The sequence below is a fragment of the Neovison vison genome, chromosome 7 (genome assembly GCF_020171115.1).
Source record: "Neovison vison isolate M4711 chromosome 7, ASM_NN_V1, whole genome shotgun sequence".
NCBI classification, from domain to species: domain Eukaryota; kingdom Metazoa; phylum Chordata; class Mammalia; order Carnivora; family Mustelidae; genus Neogale; species Neogale vison.
Genome location: NC_058097.1, coordinates 115,521,950 through 115,544,127, shown reverse-complemented (window position 1 = coordinate 115,544,127; position 22,178 = coordinate 115,521,950). Strand labels below are relative to the sequence as shown.

General features: G+C 53.7%; 1 protein-coding gene across 4 annotated transcripts in view; it reads left to right on the top strand.

Moving 5' to 3' along the window:
• Positions 1-22,178, top strand: part of KIRREL3 (kirre like nephrin family adhesion molecule 3) — a 532,455-nt gene that overhangs the window by 478,023 nt on the left and 32,254 nt on the right. For all 4 annotated transcript variants that reach the window (XM_044258181.1, XM_044258179.1, XM_044258182.1 and 1 more), the window contains one exon: positions 13,788-13,945. In XM_044258181.1, the coding sequence (XP_044114116.1) occupies positions 13,788-13,945 (158 nt within the window). The remainder of the gene's footprint in view (positions 1-13,787; positions 13,946-22,178) is intronic.

The following is a 22,178-nucleotide window of genomic DNA, read 5'->3' as shown; positions in this document are numbered from 1 at the left end:
GGTCGTGATCCTAGGATCCTGGGATCGAGCCCCACATAGGGCTCTCTGCTCAGTGGAGAGCCTGTTTCTCCCTCTCCCTCTGCCTGCCACTCTGCCTATTTGTGCTCTCTATCTCTCTGTCAAATAATAAATAAAATATCTTTAAAGAAGACATACAGAGACGCTTGGGTGGGTTAGTTGGTTAAGAGGCCAACTCTTGATCTCAGTTCAGGTGTGGATTTCAGGGTCATGAGTTCAAATCCCGCATTAGCTTCCACGATCTGTGAGGCGCCTACTTAAAAAAAAAAAAAATACAAACGGCCAATGGGCATATGAAAAGGTGCTCAACATCACTACTCATCAGGAAAATGAGAACCAAAACCACTGTGAGGTATCACCTCACACCAATTAGAATGGCTGTCATCCAAAAGACAAGAGACAACAAGTGTTGACAAGGGTGTGCCCTTTTTCAGACTAAGAAGCTTCTGCTATTTCAAAAACAGGCTCAAAAACTCCTATGAGTACCGCGCCTGCCACAGACACCATGGTGTACCACCCAGATTCCTTTTCCCCCTTCTAGACCAGAGGACAGGAGGACTCATTCCCCAGCTCCCAGAGTGTCAGAGACGGCCAGCTCTGCTGAGTGCCTGTCCGGGATCACCTGTGGTTAAAGGGAGGGAGCCCCCCCTCCGTGACCAGCGCCCACAGAGTATAAGGCCAATCCAGAAGAAGACAACCCGAGGGCCGTCCCAGAACCCCACCTCCTGGAGGGTCTGCTGAGACCTTGATAGTGCTACCTTCACCATTCAGATGGCCCCTCTGGCCAATCTTGCCTCCTTTGCTCCCATCAGGGGCTGGTCCGGAGAGGACTCCACACTACACGTCCTATCTCAGAGTGGGCTTGCAGGTCCCCAACCCACAACAACCTCTCCCAGCCCCCCACAGGCTGCACACAGCCTGATTAATCCAAGCAGTGCCCTGGAGTTGCAAAGAGACAACAGACTCTTCATGTCTTCGTGGTAGCATCCTGAAAGATTGCACACAGTCACCCATAAAATGTACCCTCTCTACAGGAAATGAAATGCAGTGCTCACCAACTTCGGAGGAGAGACGTGCTCTCTCTCTCCGTGATAGGAGATTTCAAAAACATCTATAATGCTAAACTGTAGATGAACATGAAAACACCTTTTTATAATGAATTCTTAAAGCGTTGCCCTTTTTCAGACTTAGAGACTTCTGCTTTTTCAAAAACGGGCTCCAATCAGAAAAAAACAAAAAAACACTTTGACTTTTTCCTCTTAGGACTCTGGCAAATAGCAGATTTGGTAAATTTGCATGAAGCTGAAAGGTACATTTCGTGGTTTTCTGGGATTCCCTGAAATGAATTTTTGTGGTAAGAGGCCTAGAGAAAGCACTAGGCTTTTCTCCTGACTTGGCACGCTGCCCTCTGGTTGCCTCAGCCTCGTTTGCTAAGGACCGTGTATTTTCTCTCTTCATATTCATCTCTTTCCTGAGCAGGTGGCTTCCACGTCTTGGCTCTGTCTCTTTCGCCCTTTGCCTGTCTCTCCCTATTTGTCCCCCTCCATGGATTTCTCTGTCTCTGTCCCTTCTCGTCTCCTCCTCCAGCCTTCCCCTGGCTGCTGCAACCAACGGGGGGACATGGTACACAGTCACGTTTTCATCATGCCAAAACGGCATTCCAGATCTCTCATTTTAAAAGCCAATTATTGGAATTTCTTCTGTTGATTTTGTAAATCCCTTAATGAGGTGACCTTTCCCCTGTGTCCCTCTTTCCCTGTAATTACTTCTGAGACTCTAGGTACTGGGAGGGGAGGTTTCCTGCTGGCCTCATTTCCCTGCTTCGTGAAAGCCATACAACTCCTCAAGGGGGTTGATTTGCCGGATGGGAGACCGTAGCAAAACCAGCCATATCAGTTCTGCTTTCATTTATGGAACCAATTTGGACACTCCTGAGTCCCATCAGCCTTTTGCTGGCTCAGGATGACTGCCTTGAAGCTGTGGAAGGGACAGGAGGCACAGAGTGACTGCTCATTCATAAACAGCCACATAGCACCAAGGTTAGGACCAGGCTGCTGGACTCACAGGGGCCTGAGCCAGATTCCTGGTTCCCCTACTTGTAAGTTGCATAACTGGTCCCAAGTGAATTGGCCTCTTGCCTCAGTTTCCCCATCTGTACTATAAGGATGCTTGAGGGCCCACAGCATGAGGCTACTGTGAGGTTTAAACATGTCATTGGCAGCCCATGCTGCCATGATAGATTTCTCCCCGAGACCCAGCCATGGTGAGCAGGTGAATCCTAAAATCAAGTCAAGGGCAGAACCAGCTGGAGAGTTTGGCCAGACACAGCAAGGCAGCCACAGCCCGTGTTTCCTGCAAACACAGAGGCACAGAGAAAGGGGGCTCACCTTGCCCTGGAACCATCCACATAGGACTGAGCTGGAGAAAGAGCAAGTCCTTTCCTTGGCAAGGTGACCCACATCCCAGGTGCCCAAGGAGGATACACACACCCTGGGCTTGCCTTCCCCTCTTGCCCCGCCCGGGGGTCCTATCATGCACTCCCCCACGGCACACTGTTCCTTTTGCTGCTGCTCTCATGGGACTCCCTTTCCCTAGTGGTTTCTCCCTCCAGCCACCAAAAGGGCTACCTTGTGCCTATCATGCTGTCTGTCTACTCACTGGTCACACAACAGCCACCATCACGCAGTGCCAGGCACTCCTGTGGATGTGCACGCACACACACACACAAATACGCACACACGCCTCTGTGTGCACGGTGCCTGCTATCTGCTGCCCTCCCCTCCCCAACAGCCTTCCCTCGCTCTGCTCTTATTACATTCTCGGACTTATTTTTCTGTTCAATATTAGTGACAAATCCATCTCCATGCAAATAGCCCCTTGCTGATGAGATGGCTCAGACCTTCTTTCAGGGTTTAATTTGAAATAAACAGAAGACTCGCCCTTCCCAATGTGAGGGAAGAAACACGTGGTTTAGTTTGACTCAGCCCCCTCCAGCATCTGTCTCCCCTGCCCTCACCCCACCATGGTAGCCCCCTCCTCCCTAGACGGTCCCCTGCCTATCCCATCTATCTCCGTGAGGACTTTTGGGCTCTAATCACCTCCTCATCACTGTGATTTCACAGGAGGCAAAGTGCTGGCCATGACATCTAGGGAACCTGGGGCCGGGGGCACAGAGCAAGTCCAGAACAAGGGATTGAAACAAGCTGTTGCCTGTGCAATAGGCAGCTGTCTATTTCCACGTGGACGGACTTACTGAACAATGACAATGATATCAAGAGCTAACGGTATGACATTCTTACCACTGGGCCAAGCTTTGAAACAAGACACTTATATTAACTCATCTAATCAGCATGATGGCCCCATGAAACAGATACAATAATATCTATGACATAGACAATATCTCGCAAAGAGAATTAAGTGGTTTGCCCACAGTCTTGCAGCCAGGAGTCAGGAGCCAGGAGCCAAGCCAAGTACTCTGCCTCCTTTCTTATCCCCTGCCCATCAGGAAGTCTAAGGGAGAGGTGGGCTTTTCAGTGTCCCGAGCCTTTGCGGGTCACTGGAGTCAGCAGATCTCTGAGATGAGCTGGTGCCTCAGTTTCCACATTTCTAATATATGCATAATGATTATATCCATGTTATACAGGGTTGTTGTGAGGCCTGGGTGGTCACTTCCAAAGTACTGGAAGAGTTTTAGAAGTATTGTTAAGTTCTAGAAGGATTGTAAGTCCTATATCAATCAGTATCAGCTATTACCCATTATTTTTATTGTTTTCTTATTACGGTGTCCAAGGTGATGTGCTAGGTGTTGGGGGAGATGCACAAGGCATTAAGACTCCCACTCTGGAGGGGTAGGGAGCCCGAAACAGGTCCCCAGATAAATGTAACACAGACGGCAGTGACAGCCAGTGGAAGAGGGACGAGCACAGTGCTAGTGAAGAAAGGGAAGTTTGCTTCCGACACAGCCAGGTCAGGCAAGACACCAGTCAGTAAGCATTTTTTAAACATCTTATTTATTTATTTGAGAGAGAGAGCGCGCAAGAGAGAGCCCAAGCCAGGGGAGAAACAGAGAGAGAAGCAGACTCCCTGCTGACCAGGAAGCCTGATGTGAATGAGACTAGATCCCAGAACCCTGAGATGATGATCTGAACCAAAGGCAGGCAGTTAACAGACTGAGACACCCAGATGTCCCACCAGTCAACGAGTATTGACTGAGACATCACTATGGGCTGGATACTAAACATAGGGATGGAAAAAACCTGATAAGGACCGGCCTCAAGGACCTCACAGCTACTGGGACAACCAACAGCTCATGGAGGTGGCCTATGGCTCTAGGACAATGAGAGGTAGGCACCAAGTCAGAAGGGGACTTCCTAGAGGAGTTGATAATAACCTGCGCCTGACCAAGAGTTAACAAGGCAAAAGTGGTCTTCGAGCTGATTGGAGAGATCTTGGGATTCCAGCCAGTTAAAACTCAAGAGTAAGGACATTTCTTTCCAGAGGGAAATTCACAAGCAAAAGCATGTCATTCTAAAAGGGCAGACTGTCCTTGCAGAGAGGGGAATGGACCAGTCCATCTAAAGTATGGGAAAAGAAGCTGGAGGGTGGGAGCAAGGCAGATAGTAGGTTACTACTGAGTATATCAGTTAGCTTCCACTGTGTAACAAATCACCCCAAACTTCAGGATTTAGTGGAATCAACAGTGGGTGAGCTCAGCTGAGATGGCCCACCTGGGCACCACATCGGGTCAGCTGAACCCATACATACCTTTGTAGCCCATCAGAAGTAGTGGCCTCAGCTTCATGAGCACAGAATATGGGGGGACAGTAGGCAGGAGAAGCCAAGCCAGGCGGAGCAGCTTGGGATTCCCCTGGGGTGGGGGTTGGGGGGGGGCATTGGGGTCTTCACCCAGTGCCTGGCAACCTCTACTTTCCCAAGGGAACAGAGCATCAGACTTCTAAGCCCCAAGCACTCTGCCCATCATCTTTCAAGGGAATGAGCCCCGTCTGCTTGGAGAACCAATCATGTGCCCCATCCATACAGTGCTGGACGGTTTCACAAGGGCTCTGCCACACTGCATCTCACTTGATCTTGGCAACGACACAGCCAATCTGGTTTTATTATGGTCCCTATTTTATAAATGAGGAAACTGAAGACCAGGGAGGCCAAGCAACTTGCCCAGGACCACAAGCTAGTGAATAAAAGACCGAGGATTTGAATCCAATCTGCTTGGCCTTTAAGTTAGCCAAACAAGGGGAGATGGACAACTGGGAAAGAGGGACTTATTCCAAGAATTGCAACTCATTCTTATCCACGAGAGGAATTTGAGTTAAAAAGGGGTGAAAAATGAGGTTAGAGATGTTGGCAGGAGTTAAGAAGTTCAGACTTTGTCCAGATGGCTCTAGGGGATCTTTGAATACGTCACTTATTTATTTATTTATTTTAGATTTTTATTTATTTATCTGACAGAGAGAGAGCACAAGCAAGGGGATCAGCAGAGGGAGAGGGAGAAGCAGGCTTCCCATTGAGCAGGGAAACCGATACGGGGCTCTATCCCAGGACTCTGGGATCATGACCTGAGCTGAAGGCAGACCCTTAGCCAACTGAGCCACCCAGGCACCCTCTTTGAATGATTTCAAATAAAGGAATGTTAGATATTCAGCAAATTGGCAAGTGAATGGATCGGTGAATGGGGTAGAAGACCAGATATTTGTAAAGATCATTCTGGGACAGTGTGGAGCATGGGGATGGGGTAAGGTATTACAGTCCAAGAAAGAAACGCTGAGGGGCTGAGCCACGAAGACTATCGGGAATGGAAAGGGAGAAAGAGATGGGAAAGGTATTTCAGAGCCTTCAACAGGGATGGTTAGCAATGCAGGGTGAAGGAGGGTAGAATCCAGAAAGACGTGCAGATTTCTGGCTTCTCTGATTAAACAGTGTGGACAATGTGGACAATGTGGACAATGTGGCACAGTGTGGGCAATGTGTCCAAAGTGTGGACAATGCTTTTGGGGGGTTTGTCTGCACACAGATGTTGGCTGAGTCCGCAGGAAAGTGATTTCCTTCTCCATAGACCGTGTGTAGAATGGCACAGGCTGGGCAAGAGCAAACCCTTGGCAAGACCAACAATTAAAGGCGGGAAAAAGACGGAAAGTATCATCCAGGAAGGACAGGAGAAATCCAGAAGAGAATCCCATCTCGGAAGCCAGCTTAGGATCTAGCCACTCCCCACCTGGTCTCATTTATCATCATTGTGTTCTATCAACCCAAAGTTATGTGACGTATTCGTTTACGTTTATTGTCCGTTTCTCCACGAGGGCAGGAGCTCTGAACCCCCAGTGCTTCACACTGGGGCTGGCGCCGATTGGCTGCTCAGTATAGATTTTCTGAATGAAAGGTGATCTCGCACTGAAAAGCAGTTCTGCGAAAACCCCCACAACCCCAGTCCTGTGTTGACCTTCTGCAGTTCTGCGCTTTGGCCATGAGGTGGCGCATCCCCAGGAGTGAGGAAACGGGAGGCCGGGGTTACCTGTAGCCCAGAACCTGATGGCAGGGCACAATGACGAAAGTGAGCAGTGAGTGGGTCTGACCAGCAAAAATCATTCATCTACTCCCTATCCGGCCCCTCTCAAGCACCAACTGCTGGCCAAGCCGATGCCTCCGAGAGCCCTCTGAAATTGGCCTGGGGAGGGGAGCCCACAGGCAAAGACAGAGACCCTCCTGCACCCACGTGGGGACAGAGGACCATGATGAGGACAGGAGGCCTGGTGGCAAGGGCTCTGAAAGGTCACTGCAGCTTGCCCGTAGGTCTGTAGGCTGCCCTGACTCTAGCGGATAATGTTATAGGGTCCAACAAACCAGGATCCAAATTCCAACCATATCCCTTGTCTGCTGTGTTGCCTTAGCCAAGTGATTTGCCCTCTCTGAACCTGTTTCCTGCTCTGCAATATGGAGATGCCAATAGTACCAGTTCTGAAGGTTAATGAGGATAAAACAAGAGAGGCTTTGGCACAGTGTCTTTCACATAGCACCCAAACTAAATATTATCCTTAAAAATTGGACGTAATAACCAATATTTGCATAAGCCTTTGCAAGGCTCTCTCGGCATTCTTCATATCATAAAAGTAACCCTCATAACCGCCCGGCTAGTATCTTTATTACCCCACTTTCCAGATAAGAGGGCAGGGGCTGTCGGATTACGTAACCTGCCCACAATCATGCAGCTTGTAAAGTAATAGACTCAACCCAGGTTCAGCTCAGCAAACACAGCCGGGGTGTCCCCTTCGAGGCAGGTGCTAGGCCAGGTGATAGAGATCCAGGGTGGGTGAGGTGGCCGTCGAGGGGACGGACAAGCATCTGCAGATCACTGCCATAGACCAGGTCAGCTATTGAGACAGAAGGGTCCCTAGAATGCTACAGACAAAGCGGGAGATTCTCCAGGGACCGGACAACCCCTTAGTGAAGTCTTAGTGAAGTCTTGAAGGCAGAGTCAGAGGGAGCCCGGAGAAGGCGAGCAATGAGAACTCCAGCATTCCGTCAAGTTCAAGAAATGCCCTGGGAGGGGCGCCTGGGTGGCTCAGTGGGTAAAGCCGCTACCTTCGGCTCAGGTCATGATCTCAGGGTCCTGGGATCCAGCCCCACATCGGGCTCTCTGCTCAGCGGGGAGCCTGCTTCCTCCTCTCTCTCTGCTGCCTCTCTGCCTGCTTATGATCTCTGTCAAATAAATATATAAAATCTTAAAAAAAAAAAAACGAAAAGAAATGCCCTGGGCAAAGGAACCAACCTGCTGTGGAATATGATTCATGCTGGGCCCTGACGCCAAGCCAAATTTCCAGCAAGCAGCAGGTAGACCTCCTCTCTCTGACTTAAGTCCCTGGAACTCGCAAAGGGATCGGGGCGCCAACAAAGGGACAGAGGCCCCCTGGGGGCTCTCACTGTCCAATGAGCTCCTCCTTCCAAGTACTCATCAGTTTGTAATTTTTCTAGAAGTCCTCACATACTGGTGCATACAAATTATGCGGGGTCTTTTTTCAATGCTGATTCTGATTCGGGAGGTCTTGGGGCAGAGCCCAAGGGTCCACGTTTCCAAGCAAGCTCTCCGGTGAAGCGGATGCTGTAGGTCCCTCCTGGGCACATGCTTTGAGTCATGAAGGTCTCCCCATCGGCTCCCAGAGCGCAGGCCGTATTCAGGATTCTTTATCCACTCTGTGCTCTGGGGGTTGACAAGGAAGAGGCTGGATGGAAGGAAGGGAAGGATGAAGGCCAGGGGGCAGACAGGAGGGAAGGAAGGAGTGCTGAATGCTGGTTGGCCTGCAGGCCCGAAGCTAGAGGCAGGGCAGCCAGAGGCCCCTGGGGGCCCTCCCTCCATGGGGTCAGATTTGGCACTCCCAGCATGAACTAAGCCCACCCTGCATCCCAACCAGGTCCCTGGGGCCTGGGGCTGAACATTGATGCCTTAAAAACAAGGAAAAGCAGCACCCGCAGCCAACCTCCCCCTGCCCTTGGCCAAGTGTCTCTGACCTGTCGCCTCCCCAGCCTGTGAGCCAGAGGAACCGGGCTGGGCTCCCTCTTCTACCAGCAGGAATGGTGCAACCTCGAAAACAGACTGAGAACCACCCCCACTCCCTCCCCCAAGCCCTCCCAGCCCAGGCTGCCCTCTCCAGAAATGGCTGGAAGTGACCTGTCCCCCAGCATCACACAACAGAGTTTCTGCACTGCCGTCCCAGGGAGGGCTAGCAGGCTCCCCCTCTTTGCCAGCCCCCCAACAGTCACTCGTCCACCACCGCCACCTCTACCCCCACCACACACACACACACACACACACAGAGTAAAAAGTGCTGACCCCGGAAACCAATGCCCGTGACAGGCCTCCCTCCGAGCCACCTTCGGTTTATTTACTCAACAAATGTGTGAGCAACTACATGCCAGGCACGGATCCAGACACGCAAATATGGCAACAACCAAGACAGACAAAGTCTTTCTCTGCTGTCAAGAAGTCTCCTTGGTCATAAGGGGAGACAAACAATAGATGAACCTGGGCATAAAGAAAGTAAAGGCGGCAGGGGAGGGGGGCTCGCACAGGGTGGCCTGGCCTCACTGAGGATGTGACATTTCAGAGACACCCTCCTTGACGGGAAGCAGCCGGCAGGACAAGGATATAAATAGAGATTCCAGGCAGAGGAGAGCCAGGGCCAGGCCTGGGCCAGGGGTGAGCTTGGTGGGTTCGGCAAACAGAGGAGCCGTGGGCAGGGCATGGTGGGTGACAGGGGTAGAGGGAAGTCAGTTTCAGGGGCGGACCAGGGCCGAAGGTGCAGGTGCTTATAGGCAACAGGGAGGAATCCGAACTATGTTCTAGATAGAGTGTGAGGCCCTGGCAGGGTCGATACAGAGCTGGACACAGCTGGATCGGGGTTTCTAAAACACCACTTCCGGAGAATGGTCTGTGTGTGAGAGGGAGACAGGAGTTCCCTCCAAAGAGCTCAAGGTCAGCGAGGTGCTCTGCCATGCCGCTGGGGCAGGAAGGTGGCCTGGCCGACCTCCCGCTCTTCTCCAGCAAGACCGTCCATGTCCCTGCTGCTGGCCTTTGTGGGCTGATGTGCCCCATCAGCTGTCTGTAGAAACCAACCCTCTGGGCCAACCCCCTGAGGAAGCTGGCCAGGGGCCCACCTAGGTGACCCACTGGATTTTGGGGGGAGCCCCCTCAGTGCTGCCCTTGGCCTGGCACCAAGCGAATTTTCCCAGCCTGTTCTGGCAAGATTGCCCAACCAAGTAAAACAAAACCATGAGTCAAATAAGCTTGACACCACCGTACGGTCACTGGGTAGGCTTCCGGGGAGTAATTCCAGAACAAGGCAGAAATCCTCAAACTCCCAGCTCCACTCTGCCCTCTGCCCAGCCGGCATCCTGTGGGAAGGACATCAGATGGTCACCCCAGCGTACGCTCTGGTCCATAAGCTTGAGGCCTTCTGATCACGGGATCCCTTCTTAGAGACAGCTGTGGGGCTGGGTGGATTCCTCAGCTTCTCCCTGCAGAATCCTTTATTTCCTAAGAGGGCGTAAGGAACCTTAGTACAGAAAATAGATGGAAGTTTTACCTTCCTGGTAGAACCAGGACGCGCTTCCTGAGCCCATCCCCATCCTTCCCTGCCCTCCCTCGCAGGTAACTTTGGATGGCGCTATGCTCTCTGGCCTCAGTTTCCTCCTCTGTCAATGCGCCACCTGACTTGGTCTCCCTACCTCACCTCGCCGCTCAAGTTCCCCCGCCCCAGGCAGCAGAGCTCAGAGAAAAGTCCTCAAGGGCCCCTTCCCACGCAGGGAGAGATGGGCACCCGGCATAACTAGGACCAAGCGCCCCTTTGATCATGGGGCGGTAATTTGGGCAATGCGTCCCTTTGGCCAGCGGTGCCCATGGAGCCGGCCCCTGTCTGAGCCTGAGCTGTGGCCTCCCCAGGCTTTCTGTCCAGCTCTGCGGCCAGCTCTGCCCGGGGTGCCTTCCGGGCTTCCTCGGGCCTCAGTCACCCAACAGTTAATGCCATTTCTTCTTGACTGACAATGAGCACAACACCAAAACAGTCAACTATTTTTATCTCCGGATTAATCACAAAAGGCTAACGCTTCCACCTTCCCTGTGATTAAAAATTAGGAGACCAAACTCTATAGTGGTTCAGGATAATAACCAATCCTGTGAGGGCGACGTATGAATAATGCATCTCCGGGCCCCGTGGCTCGGCCTCCCCCCACCTCCCCTCTCTCCCCCTCCACGGCCCCACACCCAGCAGCCCCAGCTCCGGGCCAGTCTGAATGGAGAGGTAATGAGTCGCCCGTTCCGTCCGCGCTACAGCTGCCAAGAGCGACTGTTGATTTCTATTCAGCCTCCTGGCCCCCAAACTCCTCCCTCCTCACCCACTCCCACCCCACGCACCCCGGCCCCATCCGCACCCCCTCCTACCCCATCTGGTGTGCAGCGAGGCGAAGGCCAATCAATAATGCATAGCTACATGAATAACTGCATGATAACCACTTATTTAGGAAGATATAATCAGGACCCATTCTGAGGATGGATGTCCGTGTGTGAGCGTGTGCGCGCCCGGGTACTCATGAAGCGGGCGTCCCACTCCCCTCTCCCCTCCCCTGCGCTCCCTCTAATCCAATATTCCAAAACACAGGACTAGAACGGCAAGAAGGAAGCTCGGCCCCTCGCTGTATGTGGTTTTTAGAAAGACCTCCTCGGGCTCTGTGCTGCGATCAGAGTGGGATAAGCACCTGAGCAAAGGCCCCGGGGACAGCTGGTTCTCCAACCTGTTCTCACACTGGAATCCTCCCGAAGCTTGGGGGTCCACCGCCAGAGATTGGAATATAGTTCGTGGGGTGCAGCCTGCCAATGGGATTTTTTTAAATCTCCCCAGAGTATTGTAATATGCAGCCAAGTTTGGAAACCACTGTCTCGGCGCCAGAAGGAACTGTCCGGATCTCCTGTTGTCCTTTCATATTTTGTATCCGGTGAAACAAAACGAGAAGGAGGGACCCCGTGCCCCAGTTCACCCCTTCTAATTTAGGGTACTTTCCACAGGACCACACCCTCTGACTCTTCCCTGGAGAGTCCCAGAGACACGGGGTGGTCCAGTGTTTCTTCTTTTCCTGACACTTGAAATGGTTCTTCCCAATGTCTCTTGCTCTCCAACTCAGCCCGGAGCGCCTCCATCCCGGACACCTACTGGAAAGAAAGCTGCCCCCACAGAAGAAAGGGGGGCAGGAGCCCCAGCCCCGGCCCTCCCTGCTGGAAGGGGCCCAGCATTGCACAGAGTTAAAATTCCCCTCATCAACAACTGTCACACACCCCCCACCCCCCCATTGTGGAAAGCCCTCATTAGCCTCTCTTTTGCTCTCTGGCCACACCAGCACCAAGGAGGCCTCCGGCACTAATGAGGGAGTTTGGAGTGGGCGGGGTAGGGGGTGTCATCCTCATTGTCCAGCCCACAACCAGCATCTGCCTGAGCCCAGAGCCCCCTGGGGAGGCTGGGCAGGGTTGGATGAGGCCAACGGCCTCTCCGGGCCAGGATCTCCAGTGGAGTTCTGGGGCTGCTGAAAGCATCTTGGAAACCCCAAAGGTTTGATTTTCCTCAGAAAATAGAAACATGGAAGTTGGTACTCACTGGGCTATACAGTACTGAACTGGACCTCCTCCAGGCCAGGAAGGAAGGGGGCACAGCCACAAGCTGAAGGGGCTGCTTTGCTGTTTACCTGGCCCCAGAGCCTCCTGAAGTCTCCTGGGTGCCCGAGGAGAGTGGCAGATGTGGGCAGGCCCTGGGAAGGGGAGGGAGGCCATGCAGGTTGCGGGCGCGGGGCCCTGGGTCAGGACCGGGCTGGCAAAGCTGTTTGACCCTGCTGAGTCCATCTTCCCGGATCCCACAGGGCAGAAGCTTGCACAGGGCCTGGATGGAGACAAGGACTTTCTCCGGCAACTGGGCAAAGAAGGCCTTTTCTGCTAAGACCCCCATCTGTCAGCACCCGATTTCCCCTCCATCCATTCACTCAGCAAACATGCAGCTCAGCCCTCCTCAGGCCTCCAGAACTGACTGGCCCAGCCCTTCCCTGGGGGTGGGGTGAGGGAGGTGGAGGAGAAGCCTAGGGACCTCCCAGGGAGTCTCCAGGGAACCCTTCCCCTTCTGTGGTTTGTCTGTTGGTCCAGGGAGGAGAGGCAGGGAACCACAGAAACCTGAGACCCTCCATGTGTCCCTAAGCACGAACATGAGAAGAGGCTCTGTGACCTTAGGCCAGTCATTAAACTTCTATGGGCCTCTCCTCCAAGTGATGGTCACCTATCATCATAAGTGCCCATCCCACATCCCAGGGTCATCCAGGGGATCAAAGGCGTGACTCCAGTGGACTTGGCAAACGTGATGGAGCGTCTGCCAGCAACTGGGCCCTGTGCTGGGCCAGGTGGGAGATGCAGCCACTGCCATGGACATCTTCCCCACGGCAGCACCCCCATCTCTCAGGAGCCACAAGTCTCCGATCACCCCACTGTGCGACGCACAGGAGAAGTGGGGAGCAGAGATTCACCCTGACTCTGGGATGAGGCAGTTGGAGCCATTCTGGAAGAATCAAGCACTAAGGAGTTGCGAGGGTCGCATAGCCCTCTGAAACGCCATCTCAGTCTTGCAAGGTTGCCTGCCCCCTGCCCCCTGACCCCTGCAAGGGCAAGGAGTGGAGGGGAGCTGCAGGTGTCAGAGGCCCTGGCTTGGGGCCCCATTCCCCAGCAACCTTGAGCTAGTCACTTAATCCCGCAGAGCCTCGATTTCCAGATCTATGTCATTGGGATAATAATAATGTTTACCTTGCAAGACTGTTGTAAGGATTAAATCAGACGACAGATGTGACAGCGCTTTGTTTTAAAAAAAGAGAGAGAGAAGTTAAAAAGAAAGAAAGTACAGATATTATCTGGGCAGCGGAGCTTTGCCTCCCAATCTGATCTGTGAAACGGAGCTAATGATGCCGGCCCTGTCCCCTCACGGCTCATCGCGAGTGGCGGATGAGATGATGGCATGAACATCGGCTGCAAATAAACATGCCGTGCATATGTCAGGGATTATTGCTGTTGTTGTATTATTGTTATAATACAAGGGGATTATACATTTTATTAAAGTATGATAATTATTGTTTGTCATCGGCTCCATAAAATCCACCCAGCCCAGCCTGCCAGCCCTGCCTGAGGCGAGGAGCGCCCTCAGTCTGACCTCTCTACCGCTCTCTCCTCCCCTCCACCCCTGCAGTGCCACCTGATGACCCGGTCATCCTGGGGGGGCCTGTGATCAGTCTGCGGGCGGGGGACCCCCTCAACCTCACCTGCCACGCAGACAACGCCAAGCCTGCGGCCTCCATCATCTGGTTGAGGAAAGGAGAGGTCATCAATGGTGCCACCTACTCCAAGGTGAGGCCTTGGGGCAAGGGGAGGAGCGGGGCTGCGGGGGGGGGGGGCCGCCCTGGGAGAGCCCCCTTTCCCCAACTCTGTGCCTCTTGCACTGTGTGTGTGCTTTTTGTCTCCCATTCTTCCTTACCTCTCATTGTCTTTTTCTCTCTCGCTCTATGTCAGTTTTTTCCCTCTCATCCTGTTTCTATTTATCTGACCTTTTCTGTCTCCTGACTGTGCAACTCTGTCCTCCTCTCTTCTTTCCTGGGGTAATTGCTGGGCTCGGTCAAGACCCTAAGAATAGAATAAGGTCGGAGGAGAAGGCTCAGGGACAGAAGTGGCCAGGGCCTAGGGTTGCTAGATAAAATACAGGACACCCAGTTAAATTTGAATTTCAGTATAAGTATATCCCAAAATATTGCATGGGGCATAATTATATGCCATACTTGGACTAAATAAAAATAAATAAAAAGTTATTCACTGTATATCTGAAATTCAGATTTAACTGAGTGTCCTGTATTTTTATTTGCTAAATCTGGCCAACTTTCCAGGGCTGTGAGGTAAGGCTTTTTAGGTTCTTGCCTGTCCAAGATGCCCCACTGAGGAAATCCAGCCCATAATCCCTTACGATCCCTTGCACCTGCTGTACCTATCTGCAGGGGTGTCTTTCTGTAACTCACACAAGGTACCATGAGCCGGAAATGTCCTGAACTTGCCCCTGTATACTTGGGTCTTTATTTTTTATATTTTATGATGCTTTGACATCCCAAAGCCTTCCCAATGAGGAGGGACTGCCACTCCCAGGCTTAGCTAATCTCCTGGAGACGGGAAATCAAGCGCAGAGCACACGCCTTTGATATGCAAATAGCCCAACATCCAAACCCTCACCACCTCCTTTTAACCAGCTGGGAGTCCGAGGTGCTGGCCTCCTCCAACTCTGAATCCCTAGGGCCTGGATAACTGGAGATCAGTCCTACAGCCGAGAGCTTCTGGAAATGATTCAAACCACCCAATCCCAAAACCTTTGTCCATTCCTTCCCACAAGAACCCCAACAAAGGCGGGCACCACATTTTCCCCTTGCTCCCCCTGCCTCCGGACCAACCCTGAGGCATCCCCGTGACCCTATGTGGAGCAGAGCTCCCCCTCCTCTTGGGAGCTGTAACAAATGACCATCAATCTGGCACTCATCCCCTGATCTGCTGGCTTTCTCCTACCTGAATAAAAATAAGATCCCAGGTACAGGTTAAAGCCTCCCCCAACCAAACTCCACTCAAGGAAATTGTAAACAGAATCCCAGACCGCGTTTATATATCATAGAGCCTTTAAAGATGAATAGGATGGTGGAGGATGGCTGGTCCAGCTCCCTTGATCTACAGATAGAAAAGCAAGGCCTGAAAGAGAAGTGACTGCCCTTCTCAGTTGGTGAGTGGCCTGAACCACAGTCTCGTGGCACCCAGGGCTGCGTTCCTTCCTGTGTTCTCTCAGTACAGCCTTAGACAGAGGGACAGCTGCTGCGAGGTTGTGTCCGCCCCCAGGGCCAGCCAGCACGCCCAGGCTCTGAAACTGGAGGTCCAGACCTCCAGAACCCCAGCTCACCGCTTCCTGTGGCTCTCCTGGGCTTCAGAAAGTGGGGAGATGCATGACCCGTTCCCCACTCCTACCCCAACATTCCTTTTCCTGGGTCTTGAAAAAATAAGCAAGGCTTTCATCACCAGTAGGGGCTACGAGGCCAAAATGACGCTTCTCTGAGGGTGTGTCTTTCCTATCCAAACCTGACTCCCCGCCAAGGAGTCAGCCCCAGGGCTGCTGACAAGGCCCCACCCCGCTCTGGGCCCCCACCCAGATCCTGGTGCCAGAACCCAGGACAAATGCCTTCCCTCTAGCACAAGTCCACCCAGGGGGAAGCTGCCAGTTGAGAAATAGATCTCTCACTCCTGTCCTGGGCTGGAGCAGCCCCTGTTATGGCTGATCATCCAGACAAGGATGAAAAGGAAGGCAAGGGGTATTCCTTCCCATCTGGGCATCTGTCCAGTCCGTTCCTGAAGTTGGGTCAGCCTGCGGCCCCTGCCAAGATTTCTGTCCTGCAGAGGACACACCCCATGCGGGGAAGAGAAAGGTCGGAGTCACCCTGCTGCGCCCGTCCGGGGGTCACCTTGCCCCAGCGCATTGCATCACCCATGTGGCGAAGGGCCCTGGAAGAGCCTGGCAGGGTGCTACAGCAGGTCAGAGCAAGAGGCCACGCTCGCCCTCTGCACCCCCGTCCCAGCCCAGTTCACACTCCTGCAGACCGATGACCAGCAGGACAGTACCGGGCAGCAGGGGCCGGGGTTCCAGACCCTGCTCTGTGAATTTCAGGAGAGTCATTCCTTGAGCCTCAGTTTCCTCTCCGGTAAAATAAAGGGGTTGGATCAGACACTCTGTAGGAGTAGGGCTTGGGCTTCCATAACAAAATACTACAGACCCATGGCTTAAACAACAGACATCTATCTCTCCCAGCTCCAGAAGCTGGAAGGCCAAGATCAAGGTGCCAGAAAGGAGGGTTGCTAGTGAGCTCTCTCTTCCTGGCAGAGGCATCTTCTCTCTGTGTCCCCATGTGGCCTTTCTTCTGTGTGTGCAGAGAGACAGATCTCTGGTGTCTCCCCCTCTACTTACAAGGACCCTTAAGCACCCTTATGACCTCATTTAACCTTAATTACCTCCTTAAAGGTCCTTTATCTATATATAGTCACACTGGGGTCTGGGCTTTACCATGTGAATTCGGGGGGCACACAATTCCATCCAGAGCAGGTCCTTGCCAGCTCTGACAAGCAATAAACCTACGACTCACCCAGCAGTGCTCGCGTGGAACCAGCTCTAGGGGCCACCACCCTCTGCCTCCCCCTCCTTCTCCCAGGATTGCAAGGACCAGTCACAGAGGCACTTCTGATGACCCAAAGGCATAGCAGCCCCAGAGGTGTGAGCCGCTGAAACAGAGAGAAACAGAGAGAGGGTGTTAAGAGATCACTCAAATGTGCAAACTGTCAAGCCGTGCCCAGGGACCCCAGAACACATTGCCTGGGGCAGCCCTACTGGCCCTGAGGTCAGAAGCCCTCAGTATTTGTCACCCAGTGCTGGTTAAGCCCATGGCCCCGGAGCTGGGCAGCCTCACTTCGAAACCAGGCTCCACCCCCTTCCAGCTCTGCCATGGTCGGCAAGCAAGCTACCTAACCTTGCAGTGCCTCAGTGTTCCCATCTGTATAGTGGGAGAAAGAACAGTGCCTGCCGCAAAGGATGGCTGGAAGGCTGGAACGAGAAGAATGCCTTGCTGGCGGGCTCTCTGCCTGGCCCTCACTTGATCCTCTCAGGCTCCAGGGTGCACCTTGCTCTCCCCTTTCCTAGATGGGAATGTCCGTATGACTGTAGGGCTCCATCACCTATTATGGTAACTTAGTCTCTCTGCCTCAGTTTCCCCAGCTGTAAAACAGGGTGCTGTTAGCCACAGACGCCCATCAGGGCTGCTATGAACTTAAGGTGAGTGGTGGAACTTAAGCACCTGGTGGAGAGTCAGAGCACTGGCCAGTTGTGTTAGACCTACCTCTCAGACCTCCATCCCAGATCTGCCTCCAGGAGTCATCCACTAGCCCTGGTTTCAGGGAACCTTCTTTCTGCCATCCAGCATGTGGCCAGCAGGGGAAGGGTGAGCCAGCAGGACGGAGGACAGCATCACTGAGGATGGCCAGGCCTCTTGCCCTGGGAGGAGAATCAGAAAAAGGAAGCCACCCTCTGCCCCCAGACCCCTGCCCCAGCCCAGGTTGTGGCACCTCTCCTTGAACAGGCCACCACCAACACTTTGGTGGCCAGAGCGCCTGGGGGAGTGCCTGGGACTCCTGGCGGGTGTCTAGCTGCAGAAGCCTGGGAGCTGGTAGCAAGGCCTCTCTCCAAGTCCCCTCTTCCTGGACGCCCGGGCTAGACACCAGAATGGCGATCACGTGGCCTTCATCTGGAAAGCCAGCAGCTACACAGACCGGGAGAGACAGGACAGGTTAAGGAAGAGGGGGGAAGCAAGAATGGCCTGAGCCCAGAGAGAAATCTTCCTGGCGAGCCAGCTTCCTGCTCTGTCTGCTACTTCCCCAACAGCTGATGGGCTGCAGATGAGGCCCTGAATCTGATTTGGGGGATGGGGGAGCAGGTAGGAGAGTTGCATAGTCTTAGGACTGCCTGCTCCCCTGCTCACAACGCTCTGCCCCCCGCCCCATGCCAGTCACATATATATCTACTAAGCCCCTCGCTTTCCAGGCCTCCAGCTTCAGGCTGCTGCCTACTCAAGGGGCCCTCCACCCACCCACCACCAGGACATGGAGCCTCACTAGGGCCCTGTGCTAAGAGGAACTCTGGAACAATTCCTCTTAAGGCCTTCACTGGGGTCCAGCTCCCTCCAGGAGCCCCTCTCACTCTGTATTCCCTCCAACCAGTCACCCCAGCAGCACCCCCATCTGCTTCTCTTAGGGGCCCAGAGTCTCCACCCAGCACGCAGCCCCCACCCTCTTGACCTTCTTTGTGAAGGGCATCCATCCTCACCCAGAGCACAGGACTGGGGGCCCCATGGATACAGGGTCTGCAGCCAATTGCATTGTAGTTCTCCACCTTCCCTTACAGCCCTCATTGGAGCCACAGGACAAGAGCCCCTAACGGATCCCCCAGGCAGCTATAAAAAGAGGAAGCGAAGAGATTTAAAAAAAAAAAAAAAAAATTTAAAAAAAAGGACACAGCAGGTGGGGGAGGTGAGTTTCGGAGGGAGAAGAGGGAGGCCTCGTTGCCAGGCAATCAGGCCTCACTCCAGGGCTTTCCAGGCTGTTTGCATATCAATTGGCTTCCCAGAATTAGCACCAGGGTTGGGGCACCCACCCCACTCACCCACACCCCCTCATTCCCTCCAACCTCCACACAGCACGCCCCGCTCCACCCAGGTCACCTGTGTTTCCCACACAGCCATCTCCAGGCTGCCCGCCTCTCCGTGGAGCCTCTGGGCTCTCCACTGCCCTCTGAGGCCCGGGGGACCTTGGGAAGAGCCCGGTGGCCTCTGCTGCCCACACTGGACCAGCGCACGCAGAATGCACTCTGTGCCCCCAGCCCGCCCCCCAACGCCCCCACCCCCCCAACCCCGCCTCTTGTTGAATGCCAAGTGCCTGCCCTCGGGGATGATGCCTGGGGTCTGGGGACACAAGAAGCTGCACGGGGCACACGGGGTTTAGAGATGCCTCGCACAGCCACAGGGTTAGTCTCGAAAGCTCAGAAGCTGCTCATGGATGGGGGCCCATGGACACACACACCTAAGCGGAGGGGTGGAAAGCCTACCCACGAAGTCTGCTGCTCCCACACTCACTCCCGGGCACATGCCGCTGATCCGCACCTCCAGATCCAGGTGGGCTGGGCCCTGGTAAAGCCTGAGGAGCTGCCATCTGGGTCACATAAACTGGGCTGGGGGACTCTGAGGCCAGCATTTGGCCTCACATTCCTCCCCACCAAGATGGAGGAAGGGCTGCCTCCAGCCTTGGAGGCGGTGGCCTCAGAGACAAAGTGACTTGCCATTAATAAGCCACTCACCCTCCCCGAGCTGATTTGCATGCTAATGAAGCTTTCTGGAGCTTGGAGGTGCGAGGCTGGGGTTCGAGGTGTGTCCCAGGAGCCCAGTTCAGGGAAAGGAAGATGGACCGGGAGGAGCTGGGAGAGGAGGGAAAGCGGAAAGAGGGCTGGGACAGGAACCTACAAATGATAGACTGTTCCCCCTGGCCTGGCCTGTGGCTTCGAGGACCCAGTGCAAAGCCTTCATTTGTATGTGAGGAAAGGGAGATAGAGGAGGTTTGTGGGAGGGGAATGAAGGAAAAGAAAAAACAGAAAGAAAAGGAGCGAGGATAAGGAGGGACTGCTGAAGGAAGGGAAAGTAGGTTGAGAAGACAGACGGAGGCCAAGGGCATCCGGATGCCGCAGAGCAGACAGGCCACCAGATCAGAGGTGGGGGAGGGGGCAGCCTTACACCTGCGGGTGAGCCTGGTGTCCTATCCCTGGGAGCCGGGGCCCAGGGTGAGATGCTCAGCTTTCCCAGGGGGAGCCAGCTGCTGAGGCCCTGCCTTCCCCTTGCTCTCCCCTTGCTTAATGAACACATCTCCCTTTTCTCTAATTAGGTGGAACAAACAACTTGAACCAGAATTTTTATTTCCCAGAAAAGCACATGCCCGGACACAGTAAATATGTCATTAATCATCATTCGGAGGCTCAGGAGCACCCTGGGTGTGGGGAGGAAGGGAAGCAGTCAGAGGGCCTAATTAGGAGCCTGGGCCTCCCTGCACCCCTCCCGCCAGCACCCGGGCAGCCCGCCTCCCTCCCACCAGGCCGGGAGCAGATCAATGGGAGAGGTGCCCGGCAGAGTCAAACTTAATGTAAATGTTCTTGTTAGCACAGTGTAAAAGTAAAAAAAGGGGAATGGGGAAGAGCCATACAGGCCTTCCCCACCTCCTCCCTCCCTCCACCCTACCCCAGGTCTTATTTCCATTCAGGAAATTGTTCTTATTAGTGCTTGGCTATTTATAGACACGTGAACCAGTACTGTGATAGGGCTTGGCTTGAGGCTCAACCACAGGCCAGCCCCGTGGCCCCCATCCCCATCCACTAGCCCTGTTCTGCTGGCCTCCAGTTCAGCTCCTGGCCCTGAGGCTGAGCTGGAGACCCTCCGCCCACTGATGGCCCCGCTCCAGGACCCCCACTGCCACCCCACTTCCTGGGGAAGGAATGTGCCATGGGAGCCCACCCAGGCCCAGGTGATTCTAGAACATGCGACAGAAATAGTCCGGACCCCTGCCTTGCTCCGTGGATCTCTCTGGCATCTCAGAATATGTCTTTATCTAAAGCAGGATGCGCTTGTTCTAGACAGAGGCTCAGGGCATGTGCTCCGAGTGCTGGAGGCCACCAGCTTTGCTGACAAGGACCACACAGAGCTGAGGACCCCGAGAGCAGGTTCCAGCAGCTTACATACTGCTGCTGTTAAGTAACAAAAATTTGACCAAGTAAATTTGAAGATCTAATTGGCTTCATTTAATGATTCATGAATCAGGCTGCATCTCATCCAGCAAGTATAAAGGAGTTCCAAGGAGGTGCACAAAAATGGAAGGTTTTTAAAGGCAGAGATGGAGAGGAGAAAAGGAAATGATGGGCAAAGAATGCCTCCTTTCAGGCAGGGTCCCCCTTAGGGAGAACCGAAGGATGACCTCCCCTGCGGACCAGGAGTTTCCAGGTTCTCTGGTTAAATGTCACATCCAGGGGGCGCTGGGGTCTGAAACTGCAGGAGGCTAGCTAGGTATTAGGTCTTGGTTTGCTGATGGGGGGCCCTTAACGCAAGTGACTCCATTTTGGCCAGCTGTCTCCTTCTTAGTACTGCTAAATAGCTCGGTGAACTTAAAAGTCTGCTGAATCCCTCTCACTGTTCCCACCTTTAAGTGAAAATCTTACTAACCACCGTCTGGCTCGCAGGGAGCGGTGGGGGGAGGGTCACGGCCTCAGGGGTCACCGTCCTCAAATCCCAGCCCTGCCCGGCAAGTTTCTGACTCACTTTGAACTAAGTTTTCTTTTCTATTAAACATAGCCAGTGCTCCCTTCCTTTCAGGGTCTGGTGAGAACAGTACTGGTACTATCTTAAGGGAGGTTTTGAGGAAGTAAGATCTATTCATCTATCCTCTGGCTCTGAGCTGGTGGAATGAGACCTCGTCCGTCCGCCACCCTTCTCTGGAGGGAGCTCAGTAGCTTCCCAGGATCAAAGGTCTCTGAGTACTGGACTGAGTACTGACTGCTGCCCGACACAGCTCCCCAGCACCTACCTTGCTGGGTCCCCAAGCCGCCAAGGAGGTAGCTGGAAAGGAGCACGGCCGGCCTCACGGCCCCCACTGGAAATGGAAGGCGGGAACCAAAAGCTTTCAGACTTGCCTTTGTTTCCTAGAGCCGCCTCACCATGTCCCGCAACCAGTGCCTAGAACAACCGAAATGTATTGTCCCGCCTCCTGGAGGCCAGAGAGTCTGAAATCGGGGTGTCGGCAGGCTGTGCTCCCTCCAGGGAGAGTCCTCCCTTGTCATCTCCCCTCCTCCTGGCTCCTGGAGTCCCTTGGCTTGTGGCCACATCACTCCCGTCTCTGCCTGTCTTCCCATGACCTTCTTCCTCGTTCCTTTCTGTGTCCTCCCCTCTCCTTCAAAGTACACCAGTCATTGGATTTGCCCTCCCGCGCCCCA